This window comes from Oryctolagus cuniculus, chromosome 19 (assembly GCF_051225735.1).
Source record: "Oryctolagus cuniculus isolate XC-2025 breed Fujian yellow rabbit chromosome 19, ASM5122573v1, whole genome shotgun sequence".
Taxonomy (NCBI): domain Eukaryota; kingdom Metazoa; phylum Chordata; class Mammalia; order Lagomorpha; family Leporidae; genus Oryctolagus; species Oryctolagus cuniculus.
The window spans coordinates 45,681,937-45,699,412 of NC_142885.1; the positions used below are offsets into that span (position 1 = coordinate 45,681,937).

Consider the following 17,476-nt stretch of genomic DNA (forward strand, 5'->3'; position numbering starts at 1 on the left):
TGTCATTTTGCATATGTAAAGCGGGTGCCCCTCATTAGCCAAGCAGAAAAACCTGACTCTGGTAAGCAAATAAATACCCACAGGGGCCAGATTTCATACATCAACTACTCTCAATTCCACTCAGCTGTGTGGAATTACTTCCCAACTGAGTCAAAAAAAAAGAGAGAGAGGGAGAGAGAGAGAGCAAGAGAACAATCAGGGTGAATCACCTTTGGCACACACTTAACCCTGTAGAACCAGAGCTCTCTGGCCACACCCATCACAGCCTCTAAGGATCCATCAAAAGCAGACAGTCCTCTTAATCTAGAGTCACAGTATAAAGAAAAAAAAAACAAATAATAGCTCCAATATGCCAAACAAATGCAAAAACTGAGGTAACAAGAACAAGGAAGACACTTTGAGGCCCCAAATGAAATAGACACCCCAATTCAAGGTTATGAAGATGATGAGATAGAAGAAATGCAAGAAGCAGATCTCAAAAAATTGATAAGAACATTAAGAAGTTCTCAAAAGCAAATTCTCGAACTACAGAAATCCTTAATGGACAAGATAGAAAATCTCTCTCGTGAAAATGAAATATTGAGGAGGAATCAAAATGAAATGAAACAACTAGTAGAAAATGAAACTGTGATAGTGATGAGAAATCATAATAAAATGAAGAATTCAATAGATCAAATGACAAACACATTAGAGAGCCTTAAAAACAGAGTGGGTGAAGCAGAAGAGAGAATATCAGACTTAGAAGACAAAGCACAAGAAAATATACAATCAAACCAAAGAAAAGAAGAGGAAATTAGAAATCTAAAACATATTGTCGGGAATCTTCAGGATACTATTAAAAAACACAACATTCAGGTTCTAGGAGTTCCTGAAGGCATGGAGAGGGAGGAAAGATTAGAAGGCCTTTTTAGTGAGATAATAGCAGAAAATTTCCCAGGTTTGGAGAAGGACAGAGAAATCCTAGTACAGGAAGCTCACAGAACCCCTAATAAACATGACCAAAAGAGATCCTCACCACACACATTGTAATTAAACTCACCACAGTGAAACAGAAAGAAAAGATCCTAAAATGTGCAAGAGAGAAAATGTCAGATTACTCTCAGAGGATCTCCAATCAGACTCACAGCTGACTTCTCATCAGAAACCCTACAAGCTAGAAGGGAACGGCGAGATATAGCCCAGGTACTCAGAGAGAAAAACTGCCAGCCCAGAATATTATATCCTGCAAAGCTCACATTTGTGAATGAAGGTGAAATAAAGACCTTTCATAGCAAACAGAAATTGAAAGAATTTGTCGCCACTCGTCCAGCCCTGCAAAAGATGCTTAAAGATGTGTTACACACAGAAACACAGAAACACGGTCATCAATATGAAAGAAGGTAAATGAAGAAAACCTCACAGCAAAAGATCACAGGAAGTTCAAAACATATATTAGAAAATATCTTTGGCAAATGGCAGGGCAAAGCTACTACTTATCAATAGTGACATTGAATGTTAATGGCTTGAACTGTCCAGTTAAAAGACACCGATTGGCTGATTGGCTTAAGGAACAAAACCCATCTATTTGCTGCTTACAAGAAACACATCTTTCCAACAAAGATCCATATAGACTGAAAGTGAAAGGCTGGAAAAAGATATACCATGCCAACAGAAATGAAAAAAGAGCGGGCGTAGCCATCTTAATTTCAGACAACATAAACTTTACCACAAAAACTGTTAACAGAGACAAAGAGGGGCACTATAAAATGATTAAGGGATCAATTCAACAGGAAGATATAACAATTATCAATGTATATGCACCTAATTACAGGGCACCGGTTTATTTAAAAGATTTGTTAAGGGACTTAAAGGGAGACTTATACCCCAATACAGTAGTACTGGGGGACTTCAATACCCCACTCTCAGAAATAGACAGATCAACAGGACAGAAGATCAACAAGGAGACAGCAGATTTAAATGACACTATAGCCCACATGGATCTAACAGATATCTACAGAACTTTTCATCCTACATATAAAGCATTTACATTCTTCTTAGCAGTACATGGAACCTCCTCTAGGATTGACCACATACTAGGCCATAAAGCAAGTCTCAGCAAATTCAAAAGAATTAGAATCATACCATGCAGCTTCTCAGACCATAAAGGAATGAAGTTGGAAATTAGCAACTCAGGAATCCCTAGAGCATATGCAAACGCATGGAGATTGAACAACATGCTCCTGAATGAACAATGGGTCATAGAAGAAATTAAAAGAGAAATCAAAAATTTTCTGGAAGTAAATGAGGATAACAGCACAACATACCAAAACTTATGGGATGCAGCAAAAGCAGTGTTAAGAGGAAAGTTTATATCAATAGGTGCCTACATCAAGAAATTGGAAAGGCACCAAATAGATGAGCTTTTACTGCATCTCAAGGATCTAGAAAACCTACAGCAAACCAGACCCAAATCTACTAGGAGAAGAGAAATAATTAAAATCAGAGAAGAAATCAACAGGATTGAATCAAGAAAAACATTCCAAAAAATCAGCCAAATGAGGAGCTGGTTTTTTGAAAAAATAAACAAAATTGACACCCCATTGGCCCAACTAACTAAAAAAAGAAGAGAGAAGACCCAAATCAACAAAATCAGAGATGAACAAGGAAATGTAACAACAGACACCACAGAAATCAAAAGAATCATCAGAAATTACTATAAGGACCTGTATGCCAGCAAACAGGGAAACCTATCAGAAATGGATAGATTCCTGGACACATGCAACCTACCTAAATTGAACCAGGAAGAGATAGAAAATCTAAACAGACCCATAACTGAGACAGAAACTGATACAATAATAAAGGCCCTCCCAACAAAGAAAATCCCAGGACCAGATGGATTCCCTGCTGAATTCTACCAGACATTTAAAGAACTAACTCCAATTCTTCTCAAACTATTCAGAACAATCAAAAAAGAGGGAATCCTCCCAAATTCTCTCTATGAAGCCAGCATCACCTTAATTCCTAAGCTGGAAAAAGATGCAGCATTGAAAGAGAATTACAGACCAATATCCCTGATGAACATGGATGCAAAAATCCTCAATAAAATTCTGGCCAATAGAATGCAACAGCACATCAGAAAGATCATCCACCCAGACCAAGTGGGATTTATCCCTGGTATGCAGGGATGGTTGAATGTGTGCAAAACAATCAATGTGATACACCACATTAACAGACTGCAGAAGAAAAACCATATGATTATCTCAATAGATGCAGAGAAAGCATTTGATAAAATACAACACCCGTTCATGATGAAAACTCTAAGCAAACTGGGTATAGAAGGAACATTCCTCAATACAATCAAAGCAATTTATGAAAAACCCACAGCCAACATCCTATTGAATGGAGAAAAGTTGGAAGCATTTCCACTGAGATCTGGTACCAGACAGGGTTGCCCACCCTCACCACTGCTATTCAATATAGTTCTGGAAGTTCTAGCCAGAGCTATTAGGCAAGAAAAAGAAATTAAAGGGATACAAATTGGGAAGGAAGAACTCAAACTATCCCTCTTTGCAGATGATATGATTCTTTACTTGGGGGACCCAAAGAACTCTACTAAGAGACTATTGGAACTCATAGAAGAGTTTGGCAAAGTAGCAGGATATAAAATCAATGCACAAAAATCAACAGCCTTTGTATCCACAGGCAATACTAAATGATTTATGTGCACATTGAAACTTTGGAGGAAATGCTGAGCTAAGCATTTCTCAGTACAGGATTCCAGTGATGATCATGTGGGCAGTCTTAAGAAATAACATCTGTAACTTGTTCTCAAATATTTGTTTCATTTTAGTGTATTAAGTGAAGATATGAACAGCATTTGTCCTGATGGTTGAGGAACAGTTTTTTGTGTATATGTGCAAATTGTTGAAATCTACTTAGTATAGAGTTGGTCTTCTTTGTATAAAGTTAATTGAAAATTAATCTTAGTGTAGAATGGGACTGGGAATGAGAGAGGGAGGAAGAGGAGGGGTGGGAATGTGGGTATAGTGGGAAGAATGATTACATTCCTAAAGTTGTACTCATGAAATGCATGAAGTTTGTATTCCTTAAATAAAAGATTTCTATTGGAAAAAAAGAAATAACATTGCTTATGTCTTCTCTCACAGCCTCTTTGTACAAAAGAAATCATTTTGTAAAAAATAATTGATGAGTATACTTTATGCTTTTATTATGTACTACATAATGTTAATAATGTTATAAACATACATTATGGAATGATTAAATATATTCTACTACTGAAGTTAAGATTTTTCAATGGGTTTAAATTTAGTTATGCAAAATGAATAAATTATAGAAATCTTTTGTACATAGTATCTACAGTTTAATGTGTAGTATTCACTTAAATATCTTCAAGAAAAATTTTTGTGGTAAATTTTTTCACTAACAACAAGGAAAAAGACCCAATAAACCCAATTATAGGACTTAAAAGTTGAAAGCTATTAAAATTAAATATACAGGTATATCTGCATGACCACAGATTTGAAAATAAAGTTGTAAGCATTGTACAAAATTACAGGAAGCAAGGTAAAATGTATATAAATTAGAGCCAGAATTACTCATGTGACCAAGGTATCAAAGAAATCTGAGAGTCTGGGAGTATGAAAACCCACACAGTCTGTTCAAAATAATGTTCTTTAGAAGGATAAAGTGTGTCCAACCCCATAGTGCTGCTGGGAATGGAAATTTCCTTGTTTCCATAAAGGCACTAATTAGACTAGATATGAATTTTTGAGAGCTTAGTGATACATGAGAAAGCTGCTAGAGTCTTCTAAACAAGGCAGAAACCATTGGCAGTGTTGTGGCACTGACTCATTTTGAAGTTGGAGCTATTGCAAGACTCCTGTGTTGCTGACAATGACTGTAACCATACAGTCCCCACAGGCAGATGTAGGATAGCAAGGTGTGTTCATGTGTGGGGAAGGTGAGGCTCAGCTGTTCTTTCCCTGTGCTTTTCCATGTTCCCCTCTGGTGACTCCTGTACATACCAATCTCAAGTCCAGAGCTTGTCCTGTTTCACAGGTGACAAGAAAATTGTGGGCCTGATGGGAGATGAGCTCATAGCAGATCTTCTTATAACCACATGGGTGGAGGTTCATCTCACTTTTGTGGGCTTCCTGCAGAGACTCAGCTAGGTGAGTGTGTGTTTCTCAGCTCTGTCAGAGGCCAGGAGCGCTCCAAAGGGGAGTTGTTAGATGTTGTAGGATGAGATCAATGACAACAAGGAAAATTCTATTTTCATAATTTCAGCCTTGCAGCATAGAAAATCACAAGTGAAGTCAGTAGATGCTACAGATGTAAAAATCAATTTCATACATCTTATGAGGCTAAAATTCACAGATTGAAAACACAACATTTATAGTTACAGGATTCTGCATTTAAATTAGAATTGCATTTGACTGTTATCTTACTTGAGTAATTTTATCACTTTCAATTACTATACACATAATATGAAATTTTTTTTTGAAAAACATTGAGGCTATTCTAAATAAGAATGCTTTCTTTTTTGCTTTGAGTTATTTTAAATTTAAGGGTAAGTTGTTTTAAATATTTTGAAATTTTTAAAATTTTCATAGCATACAACATTAAATTTTTAATCTTGAAAATATTTGAATATTAGCATGTCAATAAAAATAAATATTTTGTGATTAGAGAAAAAAGTTCAAATTCCATGAACTTAGATCTCCTTTTAAGAACAGAACCCTCTAATTTTAGTTCTTTTGCAGTTTACTTTAAAAGTTTTAATTTTTATTTCATACTTAAAATATACTTTAAATGATCAGTTGATTTCAATATCATTATTGTGTCATCATTAGTTTCAAGATAATGCCTGAATTCAGCAGGCTTCCTGCCTATTTGCCTTTAAGTGCCAAATGGCAAAGTGTACAGAGTGTCAGTTTAAAAAAAGAGAAACATTCTAGTGATCTGCTGCACAGTATGATGACTCTTCTATTGTTAATATACTGTGCATTTCAATATTGCTAATAGAGATTTTAATGCTCTCATAACAAAGAAGTAACAAGTATATGGGATAATGAACAGGTGAATTAACATGACTGAATCATAATTTGATGTATATGTGAACCCTATCATTTCATTGTAACCCACAAATAAACATGCTTATGATTTGCTAAAGTAACATGAAATAACATACCATGCTTATGATTTGCTAAAGTAACATGAAATAACATACATGAACACACCTTGCTATCCTACATCTGCCTGTGGGGACTGTATGGTTACAGTCATTGTCAGCAACACAGGAGTCTTGCAATAGCTCCAACTTCAAAATGAATTATTCTGAAAATAAATGACTAAATGAAGTAAAGTAATGATGAGAATTAGCCATGCCTTGCTGATGAGAACCAAATGCCTCAAGAAACAACCTGTAGAACTCATTATTTTCTATGTGGACTCTGGAGATGGTTAATTTTGTCTCAGCAGCCCTTATGGATTTCTTGTATTTGAGCATGGGCACTCTGAGATAAGGAGCCTCCAATGACCCCAACCAGGGCACCTGCAACAGAGGAAACAGGTTTTCAATTTCCTTCCAAATTCCCTACCTCAGTCTGCTGTTGTGACTCTTACCCTCTCATGTTTATAACGTATAGATACATGATGACAAGACATATATATGCAAGCCGATCATATCTGTTAGATTTTCAGAAATTTCTTTGTGCAGTGGATAACCAGTCACTGGTTTTACAATGCTATACAAAATATAGTCAATTAATGAGAAAAATATTTTTGATTTTCGTAATTCAACAATAAAGAATAAGGTACTATTTTATAATATAGATTACATATATACATCTGAGCTGGGAAGAATACAAAAATCTATGTATAAACGATGTCCATTGTAAACCAATATTTCTCTGAATTTCAACGTAAATAGCAATGTTATTTTTATCCAAAATGACAGATCATTTTATATAAAATGGTCCCCGTTATCTTGTAAAAGGTTTCTTCCTTTCATTGCACTCCACTTTGCTTCTGATGTAAGTCCATAGATTTGGTGGTAATTCATTTGTTCTTAGTATGTTAAATGGTATTATTTTCCCCACCATAATTCACAATTATCTATATACTTTGGAGCATAAAATATTGACAGTAAAATAAAAATCAGGAAAATGATCATGAAATACATTCTCATTATTTGTCTTCTGATTTCTCAAGTTTTGATTTCTCACCCTTGGCCCCAGCAGAAAATAGTAAATGAGTCTCTTTTTCATGGTACATTCTAAGGTAAACATTCACATTTGTGTATTTTTTAAATAAATCATTTCAAATGCACTTTCCTTTACAATATGATCAACTTGTATCTGACATGTATGGATTTCTTCTCTTTGCATACCTTCTATTTTCTTTCTCCTCTTGTCTGCACTGTGTTATTCAAAACCCTGTAATTGTTTCCATGTCAGGGTTTGCAAATTCAGCAAATTCAAATACAGGATCCTCAATTAAGTTTAAATAACAGGACATTGATAAATGGCTTTTAGTAAAAATACACCATATGTGTCTATTAGCTTGTAGTAGCTAACTCATTTGCCTAAAATAGGTTTAATGTAGTTCCTGTTTTTATTTACTGACTTCTCCTCTTAGGAACCATAGTTCTCTGCAGTCCAGCATCAGCATCAAATCCTCAGAGCCTTGCACGTGAACACTTGCAGATGGTGATAGGATTGCCTCCTAGAGAATGAGGTAGATATAACTTTAAGTCAGAAAAGAAATACTAAAATTATTTTCTGCAATGTTTTATCTGAATATCTCCTTGTTTTATGGCTCAAATGCATTGGATTAATGCATTTAAATGATTTAGGTATGTTCAGGCAAAATAAGCATTTGTATCTGTGCCCTATTAATTTTTATTAACACTCCAGAGGAACTCTTAAAATCTGGGAATGATTATGTTTGTGCCTTTAAGTCAACATGATATTGGTGCTTCTCCTGGTCTAACCTGAGATCAAACCAAGTTTGCTGAGAATGTACAACTTCTTAGTGGTAGCAACAGGTTGTATGACCCTGGCAGTTCACATACACAAATATTTTAGTAAGTGTAGCTTTTGGTAAAAGAGTATCAAACGTATAACAGACTCTATGGTTTCCCCATTATAAACACAGACATTTCATTCGGATTTATAGTTTTTTTCTAATTCAACTATTAATCTCTAATATTAACTAAGAACAAAACTTCCCAATATACCTGAATGCTTATAATGATGGGCCTACAGTGATACAAGTGTCCTTGAAAACAATCACACACTCATTGGTCTTAGGAAATGGAAGGAATGTGGTAATTTTCAGTTTTCTCAGCATCATACAAGTAAACACTTTATCACATTATTATGGGTTAAATGTCCCCTCTGAAACTCATGCTGAAATTTAATTGCAATTTAAGCAGTATTAAGAGGTGACATAATTCAGAGGTGATCAGACCACAAAGGTCACACCTTCATGGGTATGGTTGGTGTAATTTATTTTATTTTATTTTTTGACACGCAGAGTGGACAGCAAGAGAGACAGAGAGAAAGGTCTTCCTTTGCCATTGGTTCACCCTCCAATGGCCGCCGTGGCCAGCGCACTGCGGGCCGGCGCACCACTCTGATCTGATGGCAGGAGCCAGGTACTTATCCTGGTCGCCCATGGGGTGCAGGGCCCAAGCACTTGGGCCGTCCTCCACTGCACTCCCTGGCCACAGCAGAGAGCTTGCCTGGAAGGGGGTAACCGGGACAGGATCCGGTGCCCCGACTGGGACTAGAACCTGGTGCGCCGGCACCGCAAGGCGGAGGATTAGCCTAGTGAGCCGCAGTGCCGGCCTATGGTTGGTGTAATTTTAAAAAGGCATGTGTACTTCCTTGCTTTATGGCCCCTTAACTTTTTGCTATGGGAGAAAACAGCTAGAAGACACATATCAAATGACAGAACCTCGATCAAGGATTTTCTATCCTCCGGAACTGTGAGAAAATATATTTATGTTATATAATTTTTCTGTTATAGCTTCATGACATGGAAAGAAACCTCCAGATTAAATTAACTAGATAACCTTGTTTTCCCTACATTCCATGTAATAGCATGGTAATGTAATAGTGAAATTTTTTTTTAAACTTTTATTTAATGCATATAAATTTTCAAAGTACGACTTATGGATTACAATGGCTTCCCCCCCATACCGTCCCTCCCACCCACAACCCTCCCCTTTCCCACTCCCTCTCCCCTTCCATTCACATCAAGATTCATTTTCGATTATCTTAATATACAGAAGATCAGCTTAGTATACATCAAGTATGGATTTTAACAGTTTGCTCCCACACAGAAACATAAAGTGAAAAATAACAGATGATTTTTTTTAAATGATGATGAAATCAGAGCAGACCTATTGTCATGTTTAATCCCAGTGAGAGTCAAGTTGGGAATTGATAATTTCTTTTTTTTTTTTTTTACAGAGGATCAGTTTAGTATGCATTAAGTAAGGATTTCAACAGTTTGCACCCCCATAGAAACACAAAGTGAAATATATTGTTTGAGTACTCGTTATAGCATTAAATCTCAATGTACAGCACATTAAGGATAGAGATCCTACATGAGGAGTAAGTGCACAGTGACTCCTGTTGTTGACTTTACCAATTGACACTCCTGTCTATGGCATCAGTAGTCTCCCTATGCTCCAGTCATGAGTTTCCTAGGCTATGGAAGCCCTCTGAGTTCTCCAACTCTTATCTTGTTTAGACAAGGTCATAGTCAAAGTGGAGGTTCTCTCCTCCCTTCAGAGAAAGGTACCTCCTTCTTTGAAGACCTGTTCTTTCCGCTGGGATCTCACTCGCAGAGATCTTTTGCCAGAGTGTCTTGGCTTTCCATGCCTGAAATACTCTCATGAGCTTTTCAGCCAGATCCGAATGCCTTTAGGGCTGATTCTGAGGCCAGAGTGCTATTTAGGACATCTGCCATTCTATGAGTCTGCTGAGTATCTCACTTCCCATGTTGGATCACTCTCCCCTTTATTTACTCCATCGGTTAACGTTAGCAGGTACTAGACTTGTCTATGTGCTCCCTTTGACTCCCAGTCCCTCCACCATGACCAACTGTGAACTGAAACTGATCACCTGGAACAGTGAGATGGCATTGGTACATGCCACCTCGATGGGATTGAATTGGAATCCCCTGGTATGCTTCCAACTCCACCACTTGGGGCAAGTCAGCCTGAGCATGTCCCAAATTATACATCTCTTCCCTCTCCCATTCCCACCACCATTTTCAACAGGGATCACATTTCAGTTAATTTTCAACACTTAAGAATAACTGTGCATCAATTACAGATCTAAACCAGTCATATTAAGTAGAACAGATAAAAAAACTACCAAGAGGGATAATGTATTAAGTTGTTCATTAACAGTCAGGGCTATGCTGATCAAGCCACCGTTTCCCATAGTGTCCACCTCACTCCAACAGGTTTCCCTCTTGGTGTTCAGTCAGTCGTCACCGATCAGGGAGAACATATGGTATTTGTCCCTTTGGGACTGGCTTATTTCACTCAGCATGATGTGTTCCAGATTCCTCCATTTTGTTGCAAATGACTGGATTTCGTTGTTTCTTACTGCAGTATAGTATTCTAAAGAGTACATATCCCATAATTTCTTTATCCAGTCTATCATTGATGGGCATTTAGGTTGGTTCCAGGTCTTAGCTATTGTGAATTGAGCTGCAATAAACATTAGGGTGCAGACCTCTTTTTTGTTTGCCAATTTAAATTCCTTTGGGTAAATTCCAATTTTAACATTGTAAAAATATATTTACTAAGGCTTGAAAAGAATGATCTTAATTTTTGAGTATCTAAGAGTCTTTTAAAGCATGGAAGAATGTTCCACAATTTTGTTAGCAATAAACATGTGTTAATGCTGATCAAAATTCAGTATCTAATTATATTGTTCATGATTTGTTTTTCTAACTGAAAGCAGTGATTTCACAGTACTCTACTGAATTGAAGACTTCACATAAAGAATCTCTGGTATGGAAACTGAAAATAACAGAAATCTGAGACCATTCTGAAGATGGGAAGCTAACACAAAAAGTGGATTTCTAGTATGCAGAGTAATACTTACTGATTCTATGAGACCTACTGTATTTGTTTTCTTTTCAGGCATGCCTGTGTTTCCTAACTGTTAATAAGATGAGCACATTTTCTGATCATGTGGCTATTAATAACTGTATTCTCTGCCAAGCTGGCATTGGAATCTCATCCAACAATTTCCTCCTCTTCCATATCTTCACACTCTTGCAGTATCACAAGCCAAAGCTCACTGACATGATCATTTGTCACCTGGCCCTTGTACACACAGTGATGCTTCTCACTGTGCTGTTTTTGAGGTCTCCAGACCTGTTTGAGTTGCTAAGTTTTTGGAATGACTTCAAGTGTAAGGCTTTGTTCTACATCAACAGAGTAATGAGGGGCCTCTCCATCTTCACCACCTGCCTCCTGAGCATCATCCAGGCCATCACCATCAGCTCCAGCACCTCCTGGTTGGCACAGTTTAAGTATAAATCCACACATTTCATCTTCTATTTATTTCTTTCATTATGGTTTCTCTGTTTGTGTTTCAGCACTAGCACAATCTTCCACACTGTGGCATCTTCCAATGTGACCCAAACCAATCTGATGGTTCTCACTAAATATTGTTCATATTACCCCATAAGCCCTAGCATCAGGAGTTTGATCTTCACAATGTTAACATCCAGGGATGTCTTCCTGGTGGGAGTCATGCTGCTCTCAAGTGTGTACATGGTGATCCTTTTGCTCAGGCATCAGAGGAGGTCCCAGCACCTTCACAGCACCAGCCTCTCCCCAAGATTCTCCCCAGAGAAAAGGGCCACCACAACCATCCTGCTGCTGGTAAGTTTCTTTGTGGTCATGTACTGGGTGGACTTCATCATCTCATGCTTCTCCCTGATACTGTGGTCATATGACTCAGTTATCTTGGGTGTACAGGGTGTGGTGGTCAATGCCTATGCCAGTGTCAGTCCATTGATACTAATCAGTTCAAGTAAAAGGATAATTAATATTTTTTCAAAACATACCATGGAAAAGCTTCGAATTTTAACAAATTGAGTAAAAAACAGAGTAGTATTTGGGTGAACATGTAGCACAGATGCTGCTTCAGATGCCCACATCCCATTTGGGTTTGAATACCACCTGTGCTTCTGGTTCTGCTTTGTATAAATGCATATCCTGAATGGCAGCAGGAGCTGGTTTAAGTACATAGGTTGCTGCCACCCACATAGGAGTAACATATGAAGATCTCGAATCCTGAGTTGAGCTTTCTGTACCCTGCTGTTGCTGGCCTTTGAAGAAAAAATCAGATGAGGGATCTCTTTCTCTCTTTCTCCATCTCTCTCCTCTTTTTCTCACCCTATGCCTTTCAGATAAAGTAAAAATAGAAAATATAAATTTTTACAATTCTCTTAAAATAGATTTTCACACATGATGAAAATTATTCTAATGAAATATGTTCCTATGGGAGTCAATAAATCTCTATGGAATTATACTTTTATAACTTTGAAATCTACATTTCTGAGTAATAAATTTTCTTTCAGTTAACATGCAACATGATTTAATATTTCCATATGTTTACCCATTACTTGTTCTATCATTTTGATTCAAGAATTTCACACAGGAAATATTTTATCTCTTCTTAAAGTAATCACTGTAGACGTACTTGATGAAAATTAAACATTCCATGATGCTATTTTGAAAAAAAATAATTGTTATAAAATAAAAATAGATAAGCATTCAATCCTAGCTTGGATATTAATTTTGTCAACAATGGTATTTTTGTGCTTCTCTCCTTTTTGTGTGTTTTTCTAAATAAAGATTGTGGAGATTTTGCTGTCATTGCATTTAAGTTGCAAGTATTTTCCTCCATGCATTCTTAAATTCTTAAAATAGTTTGGGAACATGTACATGTTTATTCATAGGTACATGTACACTAAATGCATACACAGATTTACTAAATATGATTCTGATTTATGTATGAGCATTTTTATTTTTAAGCTTTTTAATATAATGAAATGATGTATGGAGTATCATGTCTGATATACTATGTTAGGCATTTATAAATTGTTTTTATTGGATTACATCTTTCATAATTTTATAAATTCTCTAATCTTATGATCCAAATAAATGGGCTTTATTCCTTATCATTCTAATTATCACATGACTACATTTGATTTTTCTATCATATAGTCATTCTTTAAATCAGTTTGGAAACTCGGTCTTTCAAGTCATTAACACTCTGATCATTTGAGTTTAATTTAATGTTAAACTGTGCATTGTATATTGCTTGTTACATTTTTCAAATATTTGTTTTATTTTGTTATTTTCCCAATATAGCTAATGAAGTTCTTTGTTCTTTATTGTTATTACACCTAATTTTCATCATTAATGCTTTCATTTTCTACTTCAAGTTTTGAAATACAATTCCTATATTGAATTTCTGATAACCATTCTGGTGGCTTAGTTTTGTGTATGCTTCATTATTTTCAATTTGATTATCTCATTAGATGTCTCTCAGTCCTTGGAAAGTCTCTAGTTGGCACATTTCCTTGTTTCTTCCAGTTGACCAGAGGGAATGTTGTAGAACTCACACAGCTTTGAGGCTCAAGTGGTCAGCCAGTGTCCTAGGGTCAGCACTTGTATCTCAGTTGATTTTTTTCTTTCATTCTGTCTATCGGTTTATGTTTCTTATTGAAAAGTTATCCCACATTCCTCTTGGATTTAAGGATTTTTATAACTTTTTGAGTATATTTAGATGTGTTACAAGAGTTTGGGAACATGTACATGTTGTTTCATAGGTACATGTACACTAAATGCATACACGAATAGAGTATTTCACATGGTTTAAGGAAAACAATAGGCTCTCATGAAAAATAACAGAAATAATGGGTTTCTTATCTGAGAATATTTCATGCCCAGGAAATATGCTACATATTTATAATTTTTGTAGATTGTTATTTGTCATTAATTTCTGATAAATAATCTTATATTTCACATAATTATATGAAGTTATAATCATATTATTGGAGAGCACTAGAATATGGTGATAACTAATATTTTTCCATTCTTTAGATTTTTTTTAAATAGTTGAATTACTTAATTGGATTCAAGTTTTGACTCCAATCATTGTAATTTCTACTTTGCACTTTTCCTATTTCTTTTCCTTTTTTTTTTTTTTTTTTTTGGACAGGCAGAGTTAGACAGTGAGAGAGAGAGAGAGAGAGAGAGAGAGAAGTCTTCCTTTTTCCATTGGTTCACCCCCCCAAGTGGCCGCCGTGGCTGGTGCGCTGCACCGATCTGAAGCCAGGAGCCAGGTGCTTCCTCCTGGTCTCCCATGCGTGTACATAGCCCAAGGACCTGGGCCATCCTCCACTGCACTCCCGGGCCACAGCAGAGAGCTGGACTGGAAGAGGAGCAACTGGGACAGAACCGGCACCCCAACTGGGACTAGAACCCAGGGTGCCGGCGCCGCAGGCAGAGGATTAGCCTAGTGAGCCATGGCGCTGGCCCCACTTTTCCTATTTCTAAAAAATAATTTGGGTATTTTTTTCCTGATACATTTGTTATTTAAGATAAATTTGCATGTGTCTAAATAATTTATCAGTTGTACTTAAGTGGAGTTCTACTATCATTTAACACTCGATAAATAATGTGTTTTGTAGGTTTATGCTTTCATGTCATTATTGGAGTCTAAATTTTGAGATATTCAAAATTATATTTTAGCATTTGGAAGTAATGTTCACTTTATTTTGCTCTTCAAAATGTTTTCTATCATACTAACCTGTCAGTTTTTAAATGAATTCATTTTTCACTTTGTTTCTGTATCTATTAGATACTAGTACACTAAGTTTTATGATAATTTTTATGTTACCTACAATTCTAAATGTTCTAATCTACTGTTTTCATGATTCTTCATGTTATTCATATTTTGATTGTTTTAACATTTACAAGTTTATTTAGTTAAAAAAGAGTAGGGGGATACCTTCTATCTGCTGGTTCAAATGCACAAAACAATTGGGGTTGGGCCAGGCTGAGGACACGAGTTAGAATCCCACCCAAGTTTCCTACTTGTTACATCCTAAGGTATGCATTAGCAGGAATATGGATCAAAAGCCAAGGAGGATTTAATCCTAGGCATTCTATTATGGGATGTCAGTGTCCCACGTGGCGACTTATCCCACTGTGCTATCATGTGCACTCTTTCATGTTATATATTAAAAACAGGTATACACAAAAATAGATATGCAAATGATATACTGTATCTGATAAATTAGTATTAAGCAGAGTCATGAAATTGCCATATAGTCATATCATTCTTCAGTTACAGTGTTACTTTTTATTTTTTCTTATTAAAAATTTCATTATGTAAATTTTGACAAAACATTATGTAGGCTCAGTTTGATATCTTGATAAAACCCAGTTAGATGACACAATTTATTATTAACATTACACAGAATGTCTCATTTGTTTCATACAAATCTGAGAAGCATTGTAGAGATGTCATATTTATCTGCTCCTTCCTACATCAGAGTAGACTGAAAAGATAGTATTCACGAATTTCCTGATGCCTCATTCTCTCACACTATTTTTAATACATCAGCTTCCATGATAGTTTAGACATGGCAAACTACAAATTACTAAAAAAATCTATAATGATAAAAAAACTAAATGTACTCATGATGAAATCTACTAATGGACATATAACATAGAAAGATACTAATTAATTAAAAACTTTCACTAGAGATAATATGAAATGGCATATATGAGGGCTCTTCAAAAAGTTCATGAAAATCTACATTATGAAAAACCCAGACATGAATTTCAAAAGTCTCACATCAAATTATACTTATCTTTTAATTACATTTTCATAAATTTTATGAAGTACGTTTGTATATTGCATGTCTAGTGTCTGAAAATCAATGCATATAACATACCAGGTAAGTAAAACTAAATACAATTTTCATATAATCATCTTAACAGAAAAGACATCTGGGTAAGCCTATAACCCATTTAAGATTAAACTCTAAACAAAACAAGAATTGAAAGCAACTTCTAAAACTGATAAAAAGCAATTATGTGTCAAAATTTGTTCTAGCAGTTAAGAACTAAGTAAGGATTCCAAGATCCTATATAAAATGCTGAACATGAGCGGGCATTGAAATACAAATGGCCAACAGACACATGAAAAAATGCTCAGGATCATTAGCCATCAGGGAAATTCAATTAAAAGCAATAAGGAAGTTTTACCTCATCCCATTTAGAATGGTGATCATTCAAGTCAAAAAGTAATGAATGGTGGCAAGAATATAGAGGAAAAGGCATGCTAACTTACTATTGGTGAGAATATAAACTGGAGTAACCGTTATGGAAGACAGTATGGAAATTCCTCAGAAATATAAAAGTAGATCTACCATGTTACCCAGCCATCCCACTCATGGGAAAATACCAAAAAGAAATAAAATCAGCATATAAAGGAAATAGTTGTACTTCCATGTGTATAGCAGCTCAATTCACATTAGCTACGATACAGAATTAACTGAGGTGTCCATCAAATGACAAATGGGAGAATGTGGTATACATACATGATGGAATACTACTTGGCCATAAAAATAATGAAATCCTGTCCTTTGCAACAAAATGCATTCACCTGGAGACCATTACCTTTAGTGAAATAAGCCAGACCCAAAAAGACAAATATCATACATTTTCTCTGATTTGTGATAGCTAATCTGTAGAGTGCAAAAATGTTAATGTATATGCATGAAAGTGATAATTGGATTTGTTTATTGTTTATGGTCCTTTACTCATGTGGAACAGTGGTCTATTTGTCACTTGTTGTAGTCTTTATTTAGTGGATTATAAAGTAAAATAAAATATACTATTGCAAAAAATAAAAGGAAAATAAAGAAAGGTGAGGGCAGGAGGGAAGCAGGTATTATATTCTTGGAAATGTATCTATGTACTACATAAAATTTGCTATCCTCATAGTAATCAAAATGTTTACAATATTTGTGCAAGAACTCACAGGTTCTATATCTGAGTGGGTTCAGTTTCCAGCTCCATCTCACTTCCCCTTTTTGTGACTGTAGACCATGGAAAACAGAAGTAATGGCTCAAGCAGTTTGGTTTCTTTCACTTATGTAGGAGATTTGAATTGAATCTCCAGTTCCTGACTGAGGCTTGTCCTGCAAAGCCACACCGTGTGGGAGAGCAGGGCGACAGTGTCCTTCCCACAAGGAACACCAGAGAGGTTTCGTGAACATGTCTGAATTTATTCACAGCCACATCCACTTTTTAAAGGGCAGGGAGAAGGGTTCATAACTAACTCAGGGGAACACTAACTATAGGATAGAATCAACACTGGTGACAATATGCCTCTCCAATCAGCTTGGTGGT

General features: G+C 35.9%; 1 protein-coding gene across 1 annotated transcript; it reads left to right on the top strand.

Annotated features, from left to right (window-relative positions):
- Window positions 1-11,200: 11,200 nt before the first annotated feature.
- On the top strand, window positions 11,201-12,136 carry ORYCUNV1R1528 (vomeronasal 1 receptor oryCunV1R1528). Its single transcript, NM_001167217.1, has one exon. It carries the CDS (start codon window positions 11,201-11,203, stop codon window positions 12,134-12,136), a length of 936 nt encoding a protein of 311 aa, NP_001160689.1.
- Window positions 12,137-17,476: the final 5,340 nt, after the last annotated feature.